The sequence below is a fragment of the Neoarius graeffei genome, chromosome 13 (assembly GCF_027579695.1).
Source record: "Neoarius graeffei isolate fNeoGra1 chromosome 13, fNeoGra1.pri, whole genome shotgun sequence".
NCBI lineage: Eukaryota > Metazoa > Chordata > Actinopteri > Siluriformes > Ariidae > Neoarius > Neoarius graeffei.
The window spans coordinates 81489082-81515310 of NC_083581.1; the positions used below are offsets into that span (position 1 = coordinate 81489082).

The 26229-nt window shown below is 44.9% G+C and overlaps 1 protein-coding gene across 6 annotated transcripts in view; it reads left to right on the plus strand.

Moving 5' to 3' along the window:
• LOC132897201 (cadherin-like protein 26) overlaps positions 1-26229 on the plus strand; it is a 186686-nt gene that overhangs the window by 122601 nt on the left and 37856 nt on the right. For all 6 annotated transcript variants that reach the window (XM_060938643.1, XM_060938644.1, XM_060938642.1 and 3 more), the window contains 2 exons: positions 5196-5417; positions 13982-14106. In XM_060938643.1, coding sequence (XP_060794626.1) covers positions 5196-5417; positions 13982-14106 — 347 coding nt within the window. The remainder of the gene's footprint in view (positions 1-5195; positions 5418-13981; positions 14107-26229) is intronic.

A 26229-nucleotide genomic window follows, 5' to 3' on the forward strand; every position in this document is an offset into this window, starting at 1 on the left:
GGATGTCAGTATGGGCCACAACAGGGAAACATGGAATGTGGGGTTGATCCTTAGCGTGCGTGGTAACTGGAGCCGGTAGGAGACAGGGTTAACTCTGTGCACAACCTTGAAGGGGCCAATGTAGCGAGGAGCAAGCTTGCGGTTCTCCACCCACAGCGGAAGGTCCTTGGTGGACAGCCAAACCCACTGCCCAGGGCGGAAAGTGTGGTCAGGTCTCCTATGGCGGTTGGCCTGAGTCTGGTTGGTACTGGAGGTCTGGATGAGTGTCCTCCTGACCTTGCTCCAGGTCTTGCGACACGGTCTCACGTCATGGTTGACCGAGGGCACCCCAGCGTCCTCCTCCTGGTCCGGGAACAGAGGTGGCTGGAACCCGAATTGGCACTGGAATGGCGACAGCTTGGTGGCCGATGACTGCAGGGTGTTGTGGGCGTACTCTGCCCATGGCAGCCAGGTGCTCCATGATGTCGGGTTATCCATAGCCAGGCCTCACAGGGTGGTTTCCAGGTCCTGGTTGAGCCTCTCCGTCTGGCTGTTGGACTGGGGTTGGAACCCAGAGGAGAGGCTGGCAGTGGCCCCGATGCTCTTGCAGAAGCCGTGCCATACTTGGGAGGAGAACTGGGGCCCCCGGTCAGAGACGATGTCCTGAGGGAGACCAAAAACTCGGAAGACATGAGTGAACAACAATTTAGCAGTGTTAAGGGCAGAGGGGAGTTTGCACAGTGGAATAAAGCGGCAGGCCTTTGAGAATCTGTCGACTATAACCAAAATGACAGTGTTACCTTGAGAGTCTGGCAGGCCCGTGATGAAGTCGACCGCCACATGGGACCAGGGACGCTGGGGAATAGGCAGAGGATGCAGGAGACCCTGGGGATGCTGTCGCGGGTTCTTGGTTCTGGTGCAGACCTCACAGGACAGGATGAATGACCTCACTTCCTTCTCCATGTTAGGCCACCAGAAGCGTCTTTTCAGGAAGTCCAGGGTCCTCCGAGCTCCCGGGTGGGTGGTGAGAGGGGAAGAGTGACCCCACTGGAGAACCTTGGCCCGGGCTTGACGAGGGACGTACAGGAGGCCCAGTGGCCCCGTCCCAGGATCAGGATCCCGGCGTTGAGCTTGTCGAACAGTCTCCTCAATACCCCAGCAGACAGGGGCCACAATCCCGGATATAGGGATGATAGGCCCAACTTCACTCTCCCTGTTGTTGGGCGAGAACAGCCTGGAGAGCGCATCCGGTTTGGTGTTCTTAGAGCCCGGGCGGTATGATAGGGTGAAGCTGAACCGGCTGAAAAACAAAGCCCACCTAGCCTGTCATGGGTTCTGCCTCTTGGCTTGCTGGAGGTACTCCAGGTTCTTATGGTCCGTCCACACCAGGAATGGATATTGTGCTCCCTCCAGCCAGTGCCTCCACTCCTCAAGGGCTCATTTGACCGCTAGCAGTTCCCGATCCCCCACATCATAGCGGGACTCCGCAGGGCTCAGGCGGTGGGAGAAGTAAGCGCAGGGGTGCAGCTTCCCTTCCGAGCGTTGAGAGAGCACCACGCCGACACCACTGTCCGAGGCGTCCACCTCCATGATGAATGGTTGGGAGGTGTCTGGGAGAACCAGAATGGGTGCCGTGCAAAAGCGGTGTTTTAGGTCATTAAACGCCTCTTCCGCCTGAGGGGACCAGACAAAGGAGCCACCAGTCCTTTTGGTGAGGTCCGACATAGGTGCAGCTATGGAACTGAAGTTCCTGATGAACTTGCGGTAGAAATTAGTGAATCCTAAGAACCGCTGAACCTCCTTAACTGACTTGGGAGTAGGCCAGTCCTGGATGGCCAGGGTCTTGGCTGGGTCCATTTGGAGTTGCCCCGTTCGTACGATAAATCCCAGGAAGGAGACCTCGGGGACATGAAACTCACATTTCTGGGCTTTAGCAAACAGATTATTCTGCAAGAGTCTCTGGAAGACTTGGTGGACATGGTGGCAGTGTTCCTGTAAGGTCTTGGAGAATATAAGAATGTCGTCGAGGTAGACGAAAACGTATAGATTAATCATATCCCTCAAGACGTCTTTGATAAGGGCCTGAAAAACAGCTGGTGCATTGGTGAGTCCAAAGGGCATCACCTGGTACTCATAGTGCCCTGACGGGGTGTTAAAGGCGGTCTTCCACTCGTCTCCCTGTCGGATACGGACGAGGTGGTATGCGTTCCGTAAGTCCAACTTGGTGAAGATGGTGGCGTCTTGGAGCAGGTCGAATGCTGTGGACATCAGTGGAAGGGGATAGCGGTTGCACACAGTGATCTTGTTCAGGCCCCTATAATCAATACATGGGCAGAGACTCCCATCCTTCTTGCCGACAAAGAAGAAGCCGGCACCAGCGGGTGAGGTGGAGGGTCGAATGAACCCAGAGACCAAGGCTTCCTTGATGTACTCCTCCATGGCCTTGCATTCTGGCTGAGAGAGGGAGAACAGACAGCCCCAAGGAGGAGTAGTCCCAGGGAGCAAGTCAATGGCACAGTCGTAGGCGCGGTGCAGAGGAAGAACGGCGGCCCTGCTCTTGCTGAAGACCTCCTTGAGATCCCAGTACTCTGTGGGAACTTGAGATAACTTGGTGAGATCAGGGGGCTCGGCAGGAGACACAGGAGAGCTAGAGAGCAGACAAGAGGCATGGCATGCAGGGCCCCATTCCACAACCTGGCTTGTAACCCAGTCTATAAGAGGGTTGTGGCAGGCAAGCCAAGGAAGACCTAGAATAAGTGGGAACTCAGGTGAAGGAATCAGGTGCAGGGATATTTCTTCCTTGTGGCCTTGAGACTGGAGGAAGACTGGAGAAGTAACTTGGGTGACTCTTCCATCACCTAACGCTTGGCCATCGAGGGCAGACACAGACAGTGGGACTTCAAGAGGTGCAGTCGGGACATTGATGCTTTGGGCGAAGTGGATATCCATAAAGTTTCCAGCCGCCCCTGAGTCTAACAAGGCTTGACAAGAGTGGACAGACTCACCCCAGGAGATGGAGATCGGGATGTAGATTCCTTGGCCAGGGAGTCCGGGAGAGAGGGTAGGCCCCGTCACAACCCTCCCTTGGCTGGACAGGGCAGTCCTTTTCCCGAGAGTTCGGGACATGATGCTCGGAAGTGACCAGGCTTGCCACAGTAGATGCAGCACTTGTCCCTCCTTCTGCGCTCCCTCTCAGATGCGGAGAGGCGAGTACGACCCACTTGCATGGGTTCTGGACAGTCACTGGAGGAGGTAGATGGGCTCCAGGTAGAGGCAGGGAGGCTGGGGAGGCTCAGTACTTGGCGGCGTTCTGTCATCCTGTTGTCCAGATGAGTAGAATGTGAGATCAGTGTTTCGAGGTCACTTGGGCATCCGATAGAAGCCAGACCATCTTTGATGGGGTCAGACAGACCATGGTGGAAGGCTGACACCAGGGCATTCTCGTTCCATCCACTTACTACTGCAAGCGTCCGGAGCGAGATGGCGTAGTCTGCGACGCTTCCCCCTTGCCGGATGGACATGAGCTTTCTGGCTGCGTCTTTACTGATGTCTGCTTGATCGAAGACATGCAGCATCTCCTCAGTAAACAGCTGGAAATCAAAGCACTCAGGTCCCTGTCTCTGCCAGATAGCAGTAGCCCAGGCTCACGCCTTACCAGCTAACAAGGTTATCACAAAGGCAATCTTGCGGCAATCCGTAGTGTAGGTGGTAGGCTGAAGCTCAAAGGTGAGTTGACACTGGGTAAGGAACTCTCGACACTCACTGTGCTTGCCATCATACCTCTGTGGTGCAGGAAGGCTGGGTTCGCGAGGTGAAGAAGGCAGCATGGAATGAGGCACTGGAGCAGGAGCAGATGGTGGAGCAGGAGCAGGCGGAGGAGATGGGGGGAGAGAAGTCAGCTGTGCCAGGGTTCTCCCAATCTGCTGAAGCAGTACCTCGTGGCGAGCAAGGGTCTCACGTTGGCTTGCGAGAGTCCATCCATGAGTGTCCATGGTGGATCCAAGGCGTGTTAACGCAGCCATCGTTCCCTGAAGGTTGGCCGGGTAGACAGATGAAGAAGCCTCTGCTGAGTCGGTCATGACGGAGTCTTTCTGTTAGGGTTTTGCTGGGATTCAAACCTGGTTCGCTGGTGTGATAATCCAGCAAACCCCCACTAGGCCACCAGGGGGATGACTCAAATGTAAAGGCATGAGGCGGAAGTAGAAAAAGTATCAAAAGGTTTATTTACAATATTTACACTATTTATAATCCAAGGCAAAAACAAAAGTATAATCCAAACGCTCAGAAGATAACCAGGGAAAAAAACAAAAGTTCAAAGAAACAAAGAGCCAAAAAAACAGAAAAGAAGAGGCAAAAATACAAACGCTCAGAGGATCCAAAATGGTAAACACAAAGTCCAAAAGAAAGCAAAGTACAAAAACCACAAAGACATGGGCGAGGAAATCGGAACAGAGGTAACTGGAGCTAAACATAAAAGCACAAAGACTCCGTGACAAGAGGACTGAACTCAGGGGTATAAATACCAAACTAATTAAGGACAGGGCGGGGCAGGAAACAGGCAATAAGACAAAAACAAAACACAGAACACAGTGGTGACCTCTAGAGGCCCAAAACAAACATGGCCAGAAAAGGAAATAACAGTGGCCTCTAGAGGCCAAAACAGTCCCAATCCTAACACAAGCAGTTTCCACACAAATCACTTCTTCTCCCTCAGTTCTTCACTGATTTTGATTTTTTCTGGCATGAAGGTAGGGGTACCTAGGCTGCATATCACTTCTACCCAGTTTTGCTTAATTACAATTATTAATGAAGTGATGGACTAATTAAGCCTTAATGAGCAATTCAACAAAAATCGCTTCTTCTCAGTCAATTCTTTGCCATTTTGGATTCCTTCTGGCAAATAGGTTGGTATTCCTAGGGTGTATATAGCTTCTATATACTGTATAGCTTGTATATAGTGTATATAGCTTGCAACATTTATTGTGCAAGGCGGGCCACTTTAGATTATTCCTACTGGACTAGACGGTGCTGGAGTGAGCTATGCCATCACTGAAGGTCTCGTTTTTCTTAACAGCACCTCTGACAATAATGCAGCTGCAAATAACAGGTTTCGATAAATGTACTTGTGCTAATATATCTTTATTTACCTATAACAAATAGTCATTTTCATCATGTCTTGTTTGTAACAATCCACATCTGCCATTTTTCTGCCTCAGGGTCTGAAACCTTCCTGATTAGTCTGAAGAGTCTGCCATATGGGAAATACTCAGTTCCACTGAAGATTGCTGACCAACAGGGGATGCTAGCACATGATGTTTTACAAGTGGTGGTATGTGACTGTGGAAAAGGAGATGTGTGTCGGGACCAACTGCCTCGATCGTCTACCCTCCATGGAGCAGCAATAGGAATTCTACTGGGAACGCTACTCATGATGGCTTGTGAGTCTTTCCATAAAAGATAAAAGCCAGTTATAAAAAAAGAAATTGTCAAGATTAAAGTTATTAAAACTTAGAATTTAAGCAAAGACACTCTTGTCTCTTAATGAATAACATCTGATTTATAGTCTAGCATTAAAAAAAACCTTGCGTAGCTTCTATGTACTTTTATTCTTTGATATTCTTTGCATGAGCTGGGATCAAATTTCAACACTAAATATTTGATTTCTAATTCAAAGCACTTTCTTTTTCAAGGAACAGTTTGGCCAGTAATGAAAGATACATAGTGCCTGCCTTTATCCCCAAAATAGACTAAACTTGAGACCCTGATGAAGACCAAGTCAGTACATGTTAATATTTCACTGGAAGATGGAATCGGATCTCCATCTGCAAAACATCTGGGATTAAGGGTTGTTTTGTTTTTCCCTCAGAATAAAGTTTGTGTCTGAACTTTCTAATCATTTTAATTAGAGCACAGAGACAAATATAGCTAAGAAGTCAGAGAGGCTTTAGAAGAAGAAGAACAACAACAACTTTATTCATCACATGCTATAACTACCATTACGCAAACTGCATGTGTATACAGCGCCCTCAACAATTATTGGCACCCCTGGTTAAGATGTGTTAAAAGCATTAAAATAAATTCAATTTTTATTGCAGAAGCATAATCTCACACTGAAAATTGTAGAAAAATGTAACCTTTAACTCAAGTGAATTAAAAAAAATAAAAAATCCCTGACTAAGAAATAATTATTTTTCATAAAATCACCTGTTCCACAATTATTGGCACCCATACTGTAACAATTCCTAGAAAATAAATGTAACTGAAGCATTTCTGTCATTTCTACTGTAGTTTATAAAGTTGATCAGAGTATCTAGGAACCTTTAATTAGTAATTCATCACATCCTGTTTCCCTGGGGTATAAATATGATGTGACACAGAGGTGTATTTCTCTTATCCACTCTTCAACATGGGAAAGACAAGAGAATACACCATTCAAGTAAGGCAGATGTGTGTCGACCTTCATAACTCAGGCAATGGCTACAAGAAAATAGCCACTCGCCTACACCTGCCCATATCTACAGTCAGAGGAATCGTCAAGAAGTTTAAAACAACTGGAACAGTGGCAAACAAGCCTGGACGAGGATGCAAGTTTATCTTGCCACCACGCACAGTGAGGAGGATGGTAAGAGAAGTAAAAAGTTCTCCAAAGCTCACTGTTAGAGAATTGCATCAAAGAGTAGCATCTTGGGGTCACAAAGTCTCCATAACAACCATCAGGTGCCATCTACATGCCAACAAGCTGTTTGGGAGGCATGCACGGAAAAAGCATTTTCTCACTTACAAGCATAAATGTAAACATCTGGAGTTCGCTAAGCGGTACTGGGACTTCAACTGGGACCGTGTGCTTTGGTCAGATGAGACCAAGATAGAGATTTTTGGCAACAAACATACTAAGTGGGTCTGGCGTAACACAAAAGATGAGTATGCGGAAAAGCACTTCATGCCCACTGTGAAGTATGGGGGAGGATCGGTGATGCTGTGGGCCTGTTTCTCTTCCAAAGGCCCCAGGAACCTTGTTAGGGTGCATGGAATCATGAACTCTTTGAAATACCAGGACATTTTAAATCAAAATCTGGTGGCCTCTGCCCGAAAGCTGAAGATGGGTCGTCACTGGGTCTTTCAGCAAGATAATGACCCTAAACATGTAGCCAAATCTACACAAAAAATGGTTCACCAGACACAAAATCAAGCTCCTCCCATGGCCATCTCAGTCCCCAGACCTCAACCCAATTGAAAACCTGTGGGGTGAGCTGAAGGGGAGAGTACATAGGAGAGGACCCAGGACTCTGGACAATTTAGAGAGATTGTGCAAAGAGGAATGGTCGAAGATCCCTCTCTCTGTATTCTCCCATCTTGTGAAATGTTATAGGAGAAGATTAAATGCTGTCTTGTTGGTAAAAGGGGGTTGTCTGTGAAGATTCTCAATCATCCAGGTCATAGTAAACTGTGGGTGGTAGAAATGGGCAACTGGACTTGCTTGAAGATTCTTGAAAACGTTTCACCTCTCATCCAAAAGGCTTCCTCAGTTCTGTCTGACTAATAGGGAGTATCAGATATTTATCCTCTCCTGGATCAGAATCAGAATCAGAATTCTGATGACCAGCTCATCTAAAGTGCCATTGAGGCATCATGTTGGTGTGGGTCACTGGAGGCTGGGTGTGAACGGCGAGTCATTAGGGTGATCAAAGGATTGTCCGTTAGAGTGATCAATGGCAATCTGACTCTCTCTGTCCTCCTGTGAGTCACTGAAAACAGCTGGGTCCTGGCGTACACCCAGCCGTCTGGGAAGAGTGTCCAATACCGCCTTGTAGATGGTTGACAAATGATGTCTTAGACCCCCACCTCTGTTCAGTGATGGCTGTTCCAGGTTGACAAAAATGGCTTCTTTAACTCCTCGCTCATACCAATGATCCTCTCTGCCTAAAATGCGTACATTACAATCCTGAAATGAGTGTCCTTTGTTGTTAAGATGAATGTAGACAGCCGAGTCCTGGCCTGAGGAGCTGACTCTCCTGTGTTGGGCCAAGCGCCTGTATAGCGGTTGTTTGGTCTCACCAATATACGAATCCGTGTAATTCTCACTGCACTGAATTGCATACACTACGTTGTCCTGTTTGTGTCTGGGTATTCTGTCCTTAGGGTGGACCAGTTTCTGCTTCAGGGTGTTACTGGGTCTGAAATGTACCGGAATGTTGTGTTTGTAGAAGATCCTCCTGAGTTTATCAGATAGACCAGAAATGTAGGGAATGACATTGTTCTTGCGTTTGTTCCTGTTATCATCCTTGCCAGTTATGTTCCTTTTTATGCTATGGTCTTAATGACCCCCAATTTATGTTCCAGTGGGTGGTGAGAGTCGAAAAGTAGGTACTGGTCTGTGTGTGTGGGTTTCCGATAGACCTCGATACTAAGGCTTCTGTCTTGTCTAATGTGTACATCACAATCCAAGAAGGCTAGATTATTCTCACTGACATCCTCCCGAGTGAAGTTGATGTTGCTATCAATGCAGTGGATAGCAACATTCTGTTAAGGCACATGGTCAAGTGTTACTGAAAATATTGTTGTGGCAGCAGGGGCGTGGTCAAGCACCAGTCTGTGACAGGAGGGTGGAGTCAGGGAAGGTAAGTGGCAGAATCACTACACCTGACGGCAATTAACCTGTGTTTGTGTGTGTCTTCCCAGTGACCGCGCCCTATTTAAGGAGGGATAGTGAGAGCGGAAGGGAGCTTCCCTAGAGGAGACTACAGTGTGTGTGTCTCTGATTGTTTATTTAAATTGTCAGACTGAAAAGTACGGCAATAAAGCCTTCTGTTCACCCTGATCTCTGTCCTGCCGTCCTCTGTGCTCCACCCACCCGCAGGGAACATTTACAATTGTCCACAAGGTATAACTCATAACTGTTACTGGAAATGTAATCTGCAAAGTATAACTCATTAACTTTTACTGAAAATCTTATCCACAAGGTATAACTCATGACTGATTAACCACATCCTAGGCAAGATGAACTTAAAATAATTGCAGCTATCAATAAACTTCAGATTGACATCCATTCTAATATTCTTACTTTAAATTCAAGATCAAAGTTATAGATGATTGTTCTTATCAACTCATTAACAGCTTAACACGTTCCAAAGTACACATGGACATATTTGTAAAAACCATGGATTTTTTTTTATCTTTCTCCCCCCAAAGGCCCTAGGTGGTTCACCACTAGTGACTCACAAAGTCTTTGTATCTTTGTGGTTTCACCACTGTGCGACCAGATCTAGTGGTCACTGGTAGGTCACTCTGACCAGCACTGTCTTGGTCAGACGTTGGGGTGTGTATGTCAGGAACAGCTGGTGCTGGCAGATCAGTGTCCATCTCCATAGGCTCACTGAAAGCCTGTGTGTCGGCACGCCGGAGGTGTTTGCGGTTCCTCCTGAGAACACCACCAGACTCGAGTTGGATGTCGTAGGATCTTGCATCCACGATCCTCAGTACCTTGCCTAGTCTCCACACTGTGTGAGGCTCGAATGGTTGTATTCGCACACAGTCACCTGGTTTCAGTGTGTCCAGATCTCTGGCTGATCGGTTGTAGTAGGTACTCTGGCGTTCTTGTTTCTTTTTCAGGCTCTGCTCCACTTGTTGCACTTTTGGTTGCAGAAGACTTGCATTAGTGGGCAGCAGTGTTCTGGTGTGGCGGCTGAGAAGTCTTTGCGCTGGACTGCTGTCTAGGCCTTGTGATGGTGTGTTGCGGTGATCCAAGAGCACAAGGTAAGGACCTTGTCCAGCCATTTTTGCCTTGAGCAACAGTCTCTTGGCTGTTTTGACCACCGATTCAGCTTTGCCATTGCTTTGAGGGTGCCCCGGAGACGAGGTCTTGTGTAGGAATTCCCATTGTTTGCTGAATCTTTTGAATTCTTGCGAGGAGTATTGTGGTCCATTGTCTGAAATGACAACATCAGGGATTCCTTGTCTGGCAAAGTGGGCTTTTAATTTCTTCATCACTGTTGTAGATTTCGTGTCTGACAGGTAGTCAATTTCCCAGAAGTTGGAGTGATAATCAACTGTGATTAGATAGTCTTTGTTGTCAAAAGTAAACAGATCAGTTCCCACTTTAGCCCATGGATGGTTTGGCATTTCCTGTGAAATCAGTGTTTCTTTTTGCTGCTTGTAATCCACTGACCTGCAAATGTCACACTTGTTTACATACGTTTTAATTTGGTCATTAATCCCTGGCCAGTATACGCACTCTCTGGCCCTCCGTAGGCATCCTTCTACACCAAGATGAGAGGAGTGTAAACAGCAAGTAATGTCTCTCCGTAGTGCATCAGGGATGACGACACATTTGCCTCTGAACACTATTCCATCTTGATGACTCAATTCATCTTGAAAAGAGAAGTATGGCCTAATTTCACTAGCTGTCTTTGCCTTGTCATTTGGCCAGCCTTTCTGTGTGGTTTCAATGAGAATCTGCAGAGTTGCATCCTCTTTTGTGGCAGAACGAATTGAACTAAGGCTGTCTGCCGAGATGGGCACATGCTGTAACATATTTATAGTCTCTATTTTAGCTTCCACTGAGCCATAGGATGAACATTCTGGAAGGTAAGCTCGGCTCAAGGTGTCTGCCAACACCATATCTCTTCCAGGTAAGTACACTACATCAACATTATATTTCTGAATGTGCATCATCATTCGCTGCAGTCGTTTGGGAGCGCTTAGTAATGGCTTCCTCACAATGTTTTCTAACGGTTTGTGATCACTCTGTACAGTAACTTTGCGGCCATAAGTGTACTGGTGGAATTTCTCCAAACTAAAAATCATCGCTAAGAACTCTTTCTCTATTTGGGCATAGCCCCTTTCTGTCTGTGTGAGTGCTCTGCTTGCAAAAGCTATGGGCTTACCCCTCTGGATCAGTGCTGCTCCCAGGCCCGTGTCTGAGGCATCACACTGCACAGTCAGTTCCTCTTCTGGACTGTAGTACTTGAGCACTGGTGTGTTTGCAATCATTTTTTTCAGTTTGAGAAACGTTTCCTCATGTTGCTCTGACCACCTCCATTCACAGTCTTTGTGTGTCAGTTCTCTCAGCAGCTGACAGTGGTCAGAGAGGTGAGGGCAAAACTTTGCTAATTCACCATGCCTAACAGTCTCTAAACAGCTTTCACATCAGTTGGGCTTGGCATTTGTTCAATGGCACGCACCTTTTCCAGGTCGACTTTCAGCCCATTCACTGTCAGGAGATGTCCAATGTATGTAGCTTCCTTTTGTTTCAGTTTGAACTTCTCTGCATTCAGTTTAATGTTCTTTTGTCTGCAGCTGTTCAGAAATAATCTCAATTTCTCATCATGATCACGCTGTGCCATTTCTTGTGTCTCACCTTGTCCAGTGATTAGGACATTGTCTGCAATGATGTACAGACCTGGCAGATCATCCAGTGCTTGTGTCAGCTTCCACTGGAAGACCTCTGGCGCTGGGCTGATTCCCACTGGGAGTCTCAGCCACCTGTAACGTCCAAACGGTGTCGCAAAGGTAGTCAGAAAGCTTGACTCCTCGTCTAGCTTAACATGCCAGAAGCCGCTTTTGACATCGCATACTGAAAACACCTTGGCTTTGGACAGATCTGGAAGAATGTCATCGATGGTTTGCAAGGGAAAGTGGCTGCGCTTCAGCGCCTTGTTCAAGGGCTTTGGATCGATACACACTCGCAACCTCCCATTCTGCTTCTGCACTACCACCATATCATTAATCCAATCTGTGTTGCGCTCTACAGGTGCAATGATTCCTCTTTTCTGTAGGTCGAGCAGTTCAGCCTTCAGTGGCTTCATCATGGCAACTGGGACCCGGCGCCTTGGCAGCTGCACCGGTTTCACTGAGCTGTCGATCTCCAGGCGATACTCTCCTTCAAGGCAGCCATCACCGTTGAACACGTCTGCATACTCTGCTTTTATCTGGTCCATTGTCCACTGGCCCCTTGTATCTGGAGATGTAGTAATGATGCTGTCGATTGCCATGATGTTTTCATACTGCACTTTGATCAGCTGCATGCCTTTGCTTGCTCTTTTGCCCAGTAGTGGTCCAGTGGCACCTTCTCCTACCACTTGAAATTCTAACCTGTACAGTTTCTGGTTCCTGGGATTTCTCAGTTTCAGTTTGCATTTTCCCAGTGGTTTCAGTTTGCTCTTGTTGTACGTTATTAACACAGTCTTTGTGTCTTCAAGCTTTGTGTTCGGATCAATCAGGTCAATCAGGATAATGTTACACGTCGCACCACTGTCTATCTGGAATTTCACCATCTTGTTCGCAAGAAGCATGCCAGCAAAAAGCTGTGTGCTGTGCTGTTTATCCACCACATTCACACTGTTGACTTTCTGTGCATTAACACTGAATATTTCTTCAAAATCATCACTTTCAGATACAGCTACATGCACCTGTTTCGTTTTCTTTTCTCTGGTCTGCTGTCTCACTTTACACTTCACTGCAAAATGGTTCTCTTTGCCACATTTTTTTGCATTTCTTCCCGAACGCAGGGCATTTCTGTTTATTTTTCTCATGTGTTTTTCCACAGAACTTACATTCAACGATGTTTCCCGACTGTCTGTTCCGCACTGGCTCTTTCACTGCATGCACTTCTTCCTCTTTGGGTCCGGAGATGGTTTTCACATTTTCCCGCGACAACTCCGCTGCACGGCACAACTGTATGCAGGACTCGAGTGTCAGTTTTTCCTCCCGAAGCAGCCGCTCCCTCATGGTAGCATTGTTGCTCCCACACACGATTCTATCACGAATCAATGTGTCTCGTAACGTTCCAAAGTTGCATGTTTTCGCCAACACTTTCAATTCAGTCACATAGCAGTCTATAGCTTCACCAGGGCATTGATTTCTCGAAAAGAAACGAAAACGTTCCACAGTTTCATTCACGCTAGGCGTGCAATGTTCATCAAATTTCTTTAGAATATCTGCTATCTTCCAATCCGCTTTAGGCGTCTCACCCATCAATGTATCCAGCAACTCTCTCCCGCTCTCGCCCACGAGATAACCGAACAGTTTCACTTTGGTGGTTTCATCGTCATCTCCCACCGCAAGGTCCACATACAGCAAAATTCTTCTTTCCATACCTTCCAAGTCTTTGCTAGATTGCCTGAGTCCATGCACAGACGCTGTGGAGGTTTCAATCCGTCCATGCTCGGGCGTCCGTATGCTAATCCACGCCGTGTGCTGGTGATTAGCTGACTAGCAGGTGTATCCTCCTTCCCACGGCGAAATGAGCGAAGTCAAAACTAAACTAAACTAGACTAAAACAGGCCAAATCCGTGACCGCTGCCACCATGTTATACTCTGCCTCGTATTCACTCAAACGGACTACAGAATATATCTTTCTAGCCCAACGGGGCTATAGTTTTATTAAACTCATAACTGGAGTTACAAGAAGCGTGACTTCCCTGGCTCAGTCACTGGTGTAACACACTAAACAGTCCATGTGGACAACAATTCCCATTGTTACAAGGTTAACTGGTGACTCTAAATTGACCATAGGTGTGAATGTGAGTGTGAATGGTTGTCTGTGTCTATGTGTCAGCCCTGTGATGACCTGGTGACTTGTCCAGGGTGTACCCCGCTTTTCGCCCGTAGTCAGCTGGGATGGGCTCCAGCTTGCCTGCGACCCTGTAGAACAGGATAAAGCGGCTACAGATAATGAGATGAGATGAGAGATGAGATATTGGCTTACAGTGGGATGTTCACTACTATTTATTATAGGTTCACAAAAGAAACAAGACTGCAGGCCAAATGGACAACTGCGTACAGATTCATTTTTGTTTTTAAATGGTATGGTAGCATACTGGCATTCAGGTAGATTTCAAGAAATATTATGACCTCATGAAAGTAAGAAGGGGAATAGAGAGTGATACCTCAACATTCCATCCTGCTGGAATCCTGGATAAAAATCTAAACATCTTATCAACTTTAATTACCTGACAATTCACATACATTAAGAGCTAATTAATGACTCTACAATTTTTTTCAGTGCTGCTCTGCTTTTCTTTCATCTGCAAGTGTAAAGAGAAAACGAATTTCAAGCAATGCTTTCAAGATGATGGAAACCAAACCATGATTAAATACAATGAGGAAGGAGGATTTCCACTCTACAAGGTGTGTTCACACTCAGTAAATTAATAATCCATGTGGTTTATGGTTATACAGTTAGGTCCATAAATATTTGTACAGAGACAACATTTTTCTAATTTTGGTTCTGTACATTACCACAATGAATTTTGAACAAAACAATTCAGATGCAGTTGAAGTTCAGACTTTCAGATTTAATTCAGTGGGTTGAACAAAATTATTTCATAAAAATGTGAGGAACTAAAGCATTTTTTAAACACAATCCCTTCATTTCAGGGGCTCAAAAGTAATTGGACAAATTAAATAATTGTAAATAAAATGTTCATTTCTAATACTTGGTTGAAAACCCTTTGTTGGCAATGACTGCCTGAAGTCTTGAACTCATGGACATCACCAGACGCTGTGTTTCCTCCTTTTTAATGCTCTGCCAGGCCTTTACTGCAGCGGGTTTCAGTTGCTGTTTGTTTGTGGGCCTTTCTGTCTGAAGTTTAGTCTTTAACAAGTGAAATGCTGCTCAATTGGGTTGAGATCAGGTGACTGACTTGGCCATTCAAGAATATTCCACTTCTTTGCTTTAATAAACTCCTGGGTTGCTTTGGCTTTATGTTTTGGGTCATTGTCCATCTGTATTATGAAACGCCGACCAATCAGTTTGGTTGCATTTGGCTGGATTTGAGCACACTGTATGTCTCTGAATACCTCAGAATTCATCCGGCTGCTTCTGTCCTGTGTCACATCATCAATAAACACTAGTGACCCAGTGCCACTGGCAGCCATGCATGCCCAAGCCATCACACTGCCTCCGCCGTGTTTTACAGATGATGTGGTATGCTTTAGATCATGAGCTGGACCACGCCTTCGCCATACTTTTTTCTTTCCATCATTCTGGTCGAGGTTGATCTTGGTTTCATCTGTCCAAAGAATGTTCTTCCAGAACTGTGCTGGCTTTTTTAGATGTTTTTTAGCAAAGTCCAATCTAGCCTTTTTATTCTTGAGGCTTATGAGTGGCTTGCACCGTGCAGTGAACCCTCTTTATTTACTTTCATGCAGTCTTCCCTTTATGGTAGATTTGGATATTGATATGCCTACTTCCTGGAGAGTGTTGTTCACTTGGTTGGCTGTTGTGAAGGGGTTTCTCTTCACCATGGAAATTATTCTGCGATCATCCACCACTGTTGTCTTCTGTGGGCATCCAGGTCCTTTTGCATTGATGAGTTCACCAGTTCTTTCTTTCTTTCTTTCTTTCTTTCTTTCTTTCTCAGGATGTACCAAACTGTAGATTTTGCCACTCCTAAAATTGTAGCAATTTCTCGGATGTTTTTTTTTCTGTTTTCGCCGCTTAAGGATGGTTTGTTTCACCTGCATGGAGAGCTCCTTTGACCACATGTTTTCTTCAAATCAACTCCAGGCCTTTTATCTGCTTAATTGAGAATGACATAACGAAGGAATTGCCCACACCTGCCCATGAAATAGCCTTTGAGTCAATTGTCCAATTACTTTTGGTCTCTTTAAAAACAGGGTGGCACATGTTGAGGAGCTGAAACTCCTAAACCCTTCATCCAATTTTAATGTGGATACCCCCAAATGAAAGCTGAAAGTCTGGACTTTATGTCCATGTCCATTATATAACTATAACTTGAATATGTTACAGTAAACAGGTAAAAAAAAAAAGAAAATTTGTGTCAGTGTCCAAATATATATGGACCTAACTGTATACTGTCATATTGTATTCTTGCGAATGTGTCCCCCTTTAATTAGTGGTCAGACCAGTGACTCACTTCACTTTCTGTGCTGACGTATGTCTGTGAAGGTTCTCAGTCATCCAGGTCACAGTAAACCATTGGTTCTAAAGAAGGCAACTGGACTTGCTTGAAATTCTTGAAGGTGTTTCACCTCTCATCCGAAAGGCTTCTTCAGATCTATCTGACTAGTTGGGAGTTCCAGGTATTTATCCTCTAGTGGATCTAAAGCAACTCTAAGGAGTCATAGAGGTCACCTGGGTCGTTGAGCCATCCTGTAGGTGTAGGTTACTGGGGGCTGGGTGTGAATGGCATTAGCAGTGTAGAGAGTCATTAGGGTGATCTGTGGGTCATTGACTCTCTCTGCCTTCATGTGAGCCATTGAAGTCAGCTGAGTTTTGGTGTGGATGTTTATTCAGTTTTCTGGGAAATGTGCCAAGGACTGCATTGTAGGTGGCTGATAAGTGGTGTCTCAGACCACCTCCTCTGTACAGTGATGGTCATTCCAGGTTGAAGAAGATGGCTTCTTTTACTCCTCTTTCAAACCACTGGTCTTCTCTGGCTAAAATGCATACATTGCAGACCTGAAATGAGTGTCCTTTGTTATTGAGATGAAGATAGATTGCAGAGTCCTGGCCTGAGGAACTGGCTCTCCTGTGTTGAGCCATGCACCTGTGAAGAAGAATACATCTTCAAGAATTTCAAGCAAGTCCAGTTGCCTTCTTTAGCACCAATGGTTTTCTGTGCTGATCCAATGCATTTATGCTGAAATGGGGAATATGTTGGATGCTGTAGGTAGTGTTCACATGACAAATGTAGGTTTCATTGTGCATGTTTCCAAAAAGATTTGTTTTGAACTTATGACTAGACTGTCTACTCCAGCCCCATACTACTCTACTGGGTTAAATGCTGGGGTCAGTAATGAGTCTAAACTAACTGCTGTGGTCTGTGCATCAACTAACTGCTGTGGTCTGTGGAACCAAGAATTTAATACAAGTGTAGATTAAAATATTACACAACTGAGAATCTAAAGTAACAAATAATTAATTTCAGAAGAATTGATAAGGCCAAAGAATGTCAAAAGACCTGCTACATTTAACGACCTTGTGTAAGAGGTCTTTTCTGCAGCATAGTGACCTCTTCACCACCTGTTCTCTCTGGGTGGTTTGCACTGGGATGGTGCCTTCCATTTACTCTGACTTGGATGTTGAGCTGTGTGGAGACTGATTCAGCTGTTGCCCTGTAGTGTCTGGCATGCTGTAGGTTTTATGTGTCTCAGGTCCAGCATCCCGTTCCTCTCCATCATTTTGGGGATAATTAGTTGGGCTTGCATTGGTCCTTGTGTGCACAGTAAGTGCAGTGCATAATGCAGGCAGACCTTCAGACTGTCAATCTCCAGTAACATGTGCCTCAGCATTTTAATCCATCCAGGTACTACATCAGAAATGTAGGTTTGGTCATGGTGTAAGATTTTTTTTTCCTCCTCTCAGACCTGAAACAAGACTGGAGCAAAGCACTGAGTAAGAAGACAGGGACCTCTCCATGGTTCTTGAAGCTCCAGACTAAAATATATTCTCTTAGGCTTGTTCCCTGATGCACAGATCATGTGATTTATTTTGCCTTATTTGCAAAATCTGAATATATTGTCTATTTGTCTGCCTGCTGTAATTTTTTTCCAAGTTTTCCACAAACCTGACTGCTGGGCAGGTCTAAGATTCTATTTTCCCTGCACATTGTGGCTTGGGGAATTAGAGCACTGCCACTTGAAATAGTTTGTTTCACCACAGTGGAAGCGCACAGCTTTGCTCATCATGATCATATACAGCTTTGTTCCTGAGTACATTATATTTTCAAAAGTTTGTAGACACCTGACCATCACACCTCAATCTGTCATATAACATCCTATTCCCAAATCATGGACATTAATATGGACTTGGTCCCTCCTTTGATGCTAAAACAGCCTAAACTCTTTTGTGAAGGCTGTCCACTAGATTTTATAATGTGACTATGAGGATTTTGCCAATTCAACCATAACAAAAAATACTGCGTTGTGTGGAGACAATTTTATTTTGGGCGAGAAGGCATGGCACACAGTTGGGGTCCCAGTTCATCCCAAAGGTATTCAGTTGGATTGAGGTCAGGGCTATGTGCAGGTTATTCATGTTCTTACACACTGACCTTGGCAAAGCATGTCTTTTATATGCATACAACCACTCCTACTTTTCCCCTCCATGATAATGTATAAAAGCAATAAACCAATAGGGAGCATGAGTTAGAGTGAATTTATCATGGATAAAGGTATTTTGGGCCACAAGGTATATATCATTGTGTATGTTCTTGATTGCCAGTGATGGATTGGTCTCTGATCCAGGGTATATTGAAGTGTTGCACCCAGGGTTCCCAGAGTAGGGTGCATGGTTAAAGTGGTTATTCATTACATTACATAACATTACATTACACTACAGGCATTTAGCAGACACTCTTATCCATAGCAATATACAACAAATCCAAATGTCAAGTACAAGACATGCTGAACTTCTAGATAAGAAAGTTCTAGTGCCATCTGAACAAGTGACAGAATAACACTTAGTGTAATATTCTGTTGAAGTAACAAACAGCACATTTAACTTTAATTGGCTTGTAAAGCTTTAAAGATAAATCAGTGGTCTTTAAGGTTTAATCATGTACCTTAAATTATGTTTGAAGGTGTACTATATATTTCCAGGTGAAATATACATAAGGGACTAAAGATATACTGTGAACGATACCATCCCAGTGACAGGGTTGTGGACAGTTTGGTAACTTATTTCTGAGAGTTTATTCCATCATGTTTCACACATTACCCTACCTGTCCCTTCCCTGTCTTAAATCTCAACTGCATCCAAGAAACATTATCTTACCCTATTCTTCATGTTCCATATTTTTCTGTCCACCAGCTTGACCCTACCATAGTTTCTTATTCCACATATTACTCTTCTTTTACCTTCTCTTCCCCCTGTACTGCATTCTACCAAACCTTACCTTGTACTTCTCTACACTACCATATTCTGTCTTTTTCTACACATTAGCTTACCTTTACTTTCCCTACCATACTCTACCCTACAAAACCTTACTTTCCCTGCACCATATCCTTCTTTACCCTATTTTACCTGACTCTACTCTGTCCAATTCAACACATTCCACCTCTATTCACTCTGCCCTACTCTACTGTAGCCTATCAAACTATTCCCTCTATTCCCTCCTGTATAATATTCTGTTTTATCCCTATTTTACCCTACCTTATTCTTTCTTATCCCACAAATTAGCCTCCCTTTACCTACCATTGTACTCCCAACCCTATTCTACTGTGTTATCATCATGGCGCCTCTTGAGGCAGACATATTTGCTTGCTCCGCTCTTGAATGCCAGCTTTTTCTTCTTTTTTGTGTATTTTCTGTTTTTTTCCTGCCATGCACAAAGGTCATGCACTGCTAACATATAACAGACAGGCACTGTGGAACATCGCTAACAGGCACAGTCATTTGGAATTTACTGGCTTTATATCACCAGAGCTACAACTCATTGTTCACTCCCACAACCACCCCCAGCCCCAGGAAGGCCCTGAAGCACCGGACCTGAGTGAGCATGCTGACCCCAGGAGAGTGCTCTGGAGATGGTGATGCAAGCGAGGCAAGGGGGGCGGGGGTTCCATGCTAGGCTAAAAGCTCGCACTAGCTGACCACCACTACCCAGCCTCCTGCTAGCCAACATGCGTTCTCTGGAAAACAAACTGGACGAATTAAGAGCCAGAATCACAGCTCACCGGGAAATAAGAGTGTGCTGCGCTCTAATCTTCACCGAGACCTGGCTTTCAGAAAAATCCCATTCAGCTAGAGACTTACTCTGTACACAGAGAAGACTGGACAGCAGCTACGAGTACGGCTAAAGGAGGAGGTGTGTGTGTGTTTATTCACAACTCTTGGTGTGGAGATATACAGATTGTTTATAAGCACTGTTTGCCAGATGTGGAGCTGTTACTGCTGAAATGCCACCCCTATTATCTCCCAAGGGAATTCACTGCTGTGTTTTTGGCTGCTGTTTACATCCCCCTGAGAGCTAACTCCATGGCAGCACTCAGTAAACTCCACGATGACATCAGCATGTTAGAGATGGCTCATCCTGACACTGTTTTTATCATTGCCGGTGACTTTAATCAGTGCAATTTACAGACTGTATTCCCTAAATATTATCATGTGGACATCCCCACCCGTGATAAGAACACACTGGACCATGTTTACAGCAACATATGCGGTGCATACAGGGCTTCCCCCTGCCTCCACTTCAGACACTCGGACCACATCTCTTTGTTCCTGTATCTGGCCAACAGACAAAGAATAAAACAAACAAATCCTGTCACCAAACAAGTCAAACTCTGGAGCCCAGAGACTGAGAGCACCCTTCAGGGCTGTTTTGCTCGGACAGACTGGGATGTGTTTAAAGCTGCAGCCACTTTGGAGGACTCTTCTGTCAGTATACAGGACTGTGCTGAGTATGTGACTGGGTATATCAGCACGTGTCTGCAACATCATGCCCACCATACAGATCAGGAAGTTTCCCAACCAAAAGCCCTGGGTAAACAGTCAGGTACGATGCATGCTGCATGTTCGCTCTCTTGCATTTAGATCAGGCAGTGAGATGGAGTACAAAGCGATGAAGTATGGCCTGAGGAAAGCCATTACAGCAGCCAAGAGGCAGTACAGAGAGAAGCCAGATGGCTTCTATTCGACTGCTGACCCCAGGCTGATGTGACAAGGCCTGCAGCACATCACAGACTACAGGACGACCACCAGCACCATCAGCTCCACAGACAGCCTGCTGGATGACCTCAACACTTTCTACACCCGATTTGAGACCCCCAGCTACAGCACAGAGAGGAGGCACACACTCACCTGGACCACCCAATCCCCCTCCCCCCCACCAACAGTCTCATCAGGCCAAGTACACAAAGCTCTGAGGAGGATCAACCCCTGGAAGGCAGCAGGACCAGACACCATCCCTGGCCTGGCCCTCAGAGTATGTGCCAATGAGCTGGCTGATGTTTTCACTACCATCTTCAACTTTTCCCTCAGCCAGAGCACCATTCCCTCCTGCTTCAAGACCACAACCATCGTCCCTCTTCCCAAGAAGAGCCCACCCACTTGCCTGAATGATTACAGGCCAATAGCACTCATTCCAATCATCTCAAAGTGCTTTGAGAGAGTGGTACTGGCCCACATTCAGAACAGCATACTGGAAACCCTGGACCCCCTGCAGTATGCCTACAGGCCCAACAGGTCCACCTCAGATGTCATCGCTGCTGCCCTTCATTATGCCCTCTCACATCTGGAAAACAAAGACTCTTACATCAGGATGCTCTTTGTTGACTACAGCTCTGCCTTCAACACGGTCATCCCCCACCAACTCATTCATAAACTCTCCACACTTGGTTTGCACCTCACTCTCTGTGACTGGCTCATCAACTTCCTGACTGGCAGGCCCCAGACTGTCAGTATTGGTAATAGGACTTCATCCAGCATCACAAACATTGGCACCCCACAGGGATGCATCCTCAGCCCCATCCTCTGCACTCTGTTCACCCATGACTGTATTGCCTCCCACAAGGACATAAATCATCCTGAAGTTCACAGACAACACTGCAGTGATAGGATACAGTGGGCAGTGTGTGGATAGGGCAGTGACAAAACAGTCTACAGGAAGGAGGTGGCCAGTCTGGTGTCATGGTGTGAGGACAACAACCTCATCCTCAACATAGACAAGATGAAGGAGATGATAGTGGATATGAGGAAGGAAAGGAGACCTCATCAGCCACTGTTCATCCAGGAGCTTCAGGTGGAGAAGGTGAGTAGCTTCAAATACCTGGGTGTTCACATCAGTGAGGACCTTACATGGAAACCTAACACCACACAGCTGGTTAGGAAGGCTCAACAGTGACTGTACTTTCTGAGGAGGCTGAGGAATTTTGACATGTCACCCAAGATCCTCAGCAGCTTCTACAGCTGCATGATTGAGAGCATCCTGACCAACTGCATCACTGTGTGGTACAGCAGTACTACAGCAATGGACTGCAAATGCCTGCAGAGGGTGGTGAAGACTGCTGAGAGGATCACCAAAACTCCACTGCCCTCTCTACAGAGCATCTACCACTGCAGAGTCCACAGGAGAGCTGTCTCCATCCTCAAAGACCCCACCCACCCCCAGCACAGACTGTTCACACTCCTACCCCCAGGCTGGAGGTACAGAAGTCTGAAATGTAAGACTGTCAGACTAAAGAACTCTTTCTTTCCCACCACCTTCAGACTCCTGAACAGCTGATAGGAGTCTATAACCATGGATTACCTCCTTGTAAACTATCCTTGACTGTTTACATCTGGGTCATTCCATGCCAAATCAACAAGAGGTTATGCTCGACCATCTCAGATTTCAATGAAATTTGGAGGGCTCAGAGATACTATTAAAAGAAGTTAATCCCCAAAACTTGAGCTTCCTATCACCAATAGTTTCAGAGATACAGGCATTTGAATTTTTTGATTTTTTTTTTTTTGCTCAAAACATACATATTTCAAAGTGCAATATAATCTTTATTATGCAAGATAGAAACCTAAAATTCTGCACAGAGAGACTCAATGTCTTGTACTACAAGCTTCAACTTAGAATTTCAATGGTCATTGTATATTAGATGGTGATTTTAACAAGGAAATTAAAAAGACAAATTTGCATTTTTAACTCATTCTGGAAGCTTGCCTGTGGCAGTAATGCTTAAACTAAGAATGTTATTCAAATCTACACAGAAATATCCACCAATTTCAGTTTTACCAAGTCTCCACTATTCCTAGTTTGTCTGTAATAGGGTTTTGAAATTTGCCGATTTCTAAAACATGCCATTTTCAGTAGCAAGAAATCCAATGTGGGATAGCAGTTAGGAACTTGTAAATTTTTTTCAGTAATCCCCAAGACCCATATTTTATATTTCCAAATTTTTGTTCTGTGTCTCTCAAGTATTTTTAAACTACAGGGGTTTAAAAAAATCCATTTTCACCAAATTCGAATTTTTTATATATTTTCATATAACTGATATTTGAGGGTTAATAAATGCTTCAATAAGGCTCAAGTATGTTAGGAGACATGTTTCTTCCTCAATTTTAAATAAAATGTAAATTAATGCTCAGTATTAATTATTTGAAAATTGATTTTAATCTAAGACTGTGTAACATTAGCAATCAATGACCAGCTATTGTGTACCAGTCAACAGCCAGCCTTATCAACACAGCACAATAGGTGACCTTTGATACCAGAACAGGTGGCTCATATCTTATAGTTTTAGAGTCTGTGAACTGCATACTTGTTCAGATAACATTATATTGCTTGGATTATATTAAATACATTGTAATACAGAGCACTGAGAAAATTTACCAGTGTTATTAACTGAATGTGTTTCTTTGCAAGGATTGGATATTTTGAATAGTTGACTAGGGAATTTAATTGTAGTTGCTGTCAATTTGAGATCAGTATAAATGAGTTTGTTCTTAGACATCTAGAAATGGCTGAACTTCCTCCTTGTTCTATAGGAATTGGACTAAAGAAAGATTCTGACTGTCATAAACTAACACAACAGAAATTGTAAGTTAAATATACTCTCTCAGTATAGTTTGGAGCAAATTTCATTAATTAAACAGAGAACTGAACTTGAGAACATTTCAAGCACAGACACAGTATGTCTGCATCATGAGAAACTGTTTCTGATGAAATATAAAGAGCTACATAAAAGTTGTTGTGATCCATATGAAAGGCACAAGAAAAAAGTTAAAACAGAATTACGTTCAATTCTTCCTGAAACAGCAGATTCACTTTCAAAACTGATAAATAAAAATATTAAACCTGGACAAAAATTGTGTTCTAAATGTTCACAGAGAGTGAAAGAACATTTAAGCCAAGCAGATTCAGCAGGTTCTACAGAATCAGAACAAGAGAGCATGTGTGTAGATGTGGATCCAACATACACTGGTGAGGTAGCTGAATCACTTGACAAAAGCCTTGTGTCAATTGGTTGCTCTCCACTGAAAATTGCCAAGTATAGCCACAAACAGAAAGCTGCATATGGCAAAGCAAAGCTGCAATGAGTAGAAGAAACTTTACGTTCTAAAATGAAATTTTATTAATTAATGAAATTTGCTCCAAACTATACTGAGAGAGTGTATTTAACTTAAACTAACATACAACAGAAATTGTAAGTTAAATACACTCTCTCAGTCACTCTTTCAATTACTGATCTCAAATTGAAAGCAACTACAATTAAATTCCCTAGTCAACTATTCAAAATATCCAATCCTTGCAAAGAAACACATACAGTTAATAACATTCGTAAATTTTCTCAGTGCTCTGTATTACAATGTATTTAATATAATCCAAGCAATATAATGTTATCTGAACAAGTATGCAGTTTACAGACTCTAAACCTATAAGATATGAGCCACCTGTTCTGGTATCAAAGGGTTTGGTGAAAATGGATTTTTTTAAACCCCTGTAGTTTAAAAATACTTGAGAGAGACAGAACAAAAATTTGGAAATATAAAATATGGGTCTTGGGGATTACTGAAAAAAAATTTACAAGTTCCTAACTGCTATCCCACATTGGATTTCTTGCTACTGAAAATGGCATGTTTTAGAAATCGGCGAATTTCAAAACCCTATTACAGACAAACTAGGAATAGTGGAGACTTGGTAAAACTGAAATTGGTGGATATTTCTGTGTAGATTTGAATAACATTCTTAGTTTAAGCATTACTGCCACAGGCAAGCTTCCAGAATGAGTTAAAAATGCAAAAAAATGCAAATTTGTCTTTTTAATTTCCTTGTTAAAATCACCATCTAATATACAATGACCATTGAAATTCTAAGTTGAAGCTTGTAGTACAAGACATTGAGTCTCTCTGTGCAGAATTTTAGGTTTCTATGTTGCATAATAAAGATTATATTACACTTTGAAATATGTATGTTTTGAGCAAAATGCAAAAAAATTCAAATGCCTGCATCTCTGAAACCGTTGGAGATAGGAAGCTCAAATTTTGGGGATTAACTTCTTTTAATAGTATCTCTGAGCCCTCCAAATTTCATTGAAATCTGAGATGGTCGAGCATAAATTTGTCAGATATTTGTTGATTTGGCATGGAATGACCCATCTGTTTACATTTGTGTGGCAGTGGGGGCTTGGCTGAGCATCAGTCTGTGAATGGGGGTGGAGTCAGGGAAGGTGAGTGGTCATGTCACTACACCTGTTGTCAATTAACGTGTGTTTGTGTGTCTCCTCCAGTGACCACGCCCTATTAAAAGGAGAATGAGAAGGGGAGGTTGGTGCCGAGGGCTCGATAATAGCCTGTGTGTGAGAGAGTTTGAACTGTGTGCTGAAAAGCAGCAATAAAGCAATTCAGAACACAAATAACCACCTGCCGTGCTTCTGTGCTCCACCCACATCAAGGTCTTGCAACAGTGGTGCCGAAACCTGGGAGAGTGCAGAAGGGAACAGCCCCATGGAGTCCTCGCCATTTAAGGACCTGATCCATGCCCTTGCCACAGCCTAGCAGAATCAGCACCAAGTGCTGGTCACCCTCCGAAAGGAGCAAGAACAATGGTTCGAAGCCTTGGTGCTGGCTCAACAGGAGGACCTCCAGGCGTTCCGGCACCTGTTCGCGTCGGTGGGGCCCATGACCTCCGCTGGAGCAGACCCTCCCCACCTCACCCTAATGAAGATGGGTCCGCACGATGACCCGGAAGCCTTCCTCATGCTCTTCGAGCAGGCAGCGGAGGCATGGGGTTGGCCGGTGGACCAGCGGGCGGCACGCCTCCTCCCCCTGCTGACGGGCGAAGTGCAACTGGCCATGCTGCAGCTCCCCGCCAACAGTCTGCTTGTGTATGCAGACCTTCGAAGAGCCATCCTCCAGCGTGTCAGCCGCTCCCCAGAGCAACAGTGGCAGCGCTTCTGCTTGCTGCGCTTGGAGGAGGTTGGCCAGCTGTTTGCATTCGGGCAGCAACTCCGGGACGCCTGCCAGCGGTGGCTGAGGGCAGACAACTGTGATGCCAAGGGAGTGATCGACCTGGTGACAATGTAGCAATTCATCGCACGACTTCCAGAAGGACCGGCAGAGTGGGTCCAGTGTCATCGCCTGGCGTCACTGGACCAGGCAATTGAGCTGGCAGAGGACCACATGGCGGCCATTCTGACGGCAGGACAGCATGTCTCCTCTTCTCCTCTCTCTTCTCTCTCTCCCTCTGCTTCCTGTCCCCACCCCATTCCCCCACCGCAGAGGCAGGGGCCCACCCAGCTGGCCTGGCACACCCGTGGTGTCCTCCTATTCCCCCCTTCCTTGTCTGTGTCTCC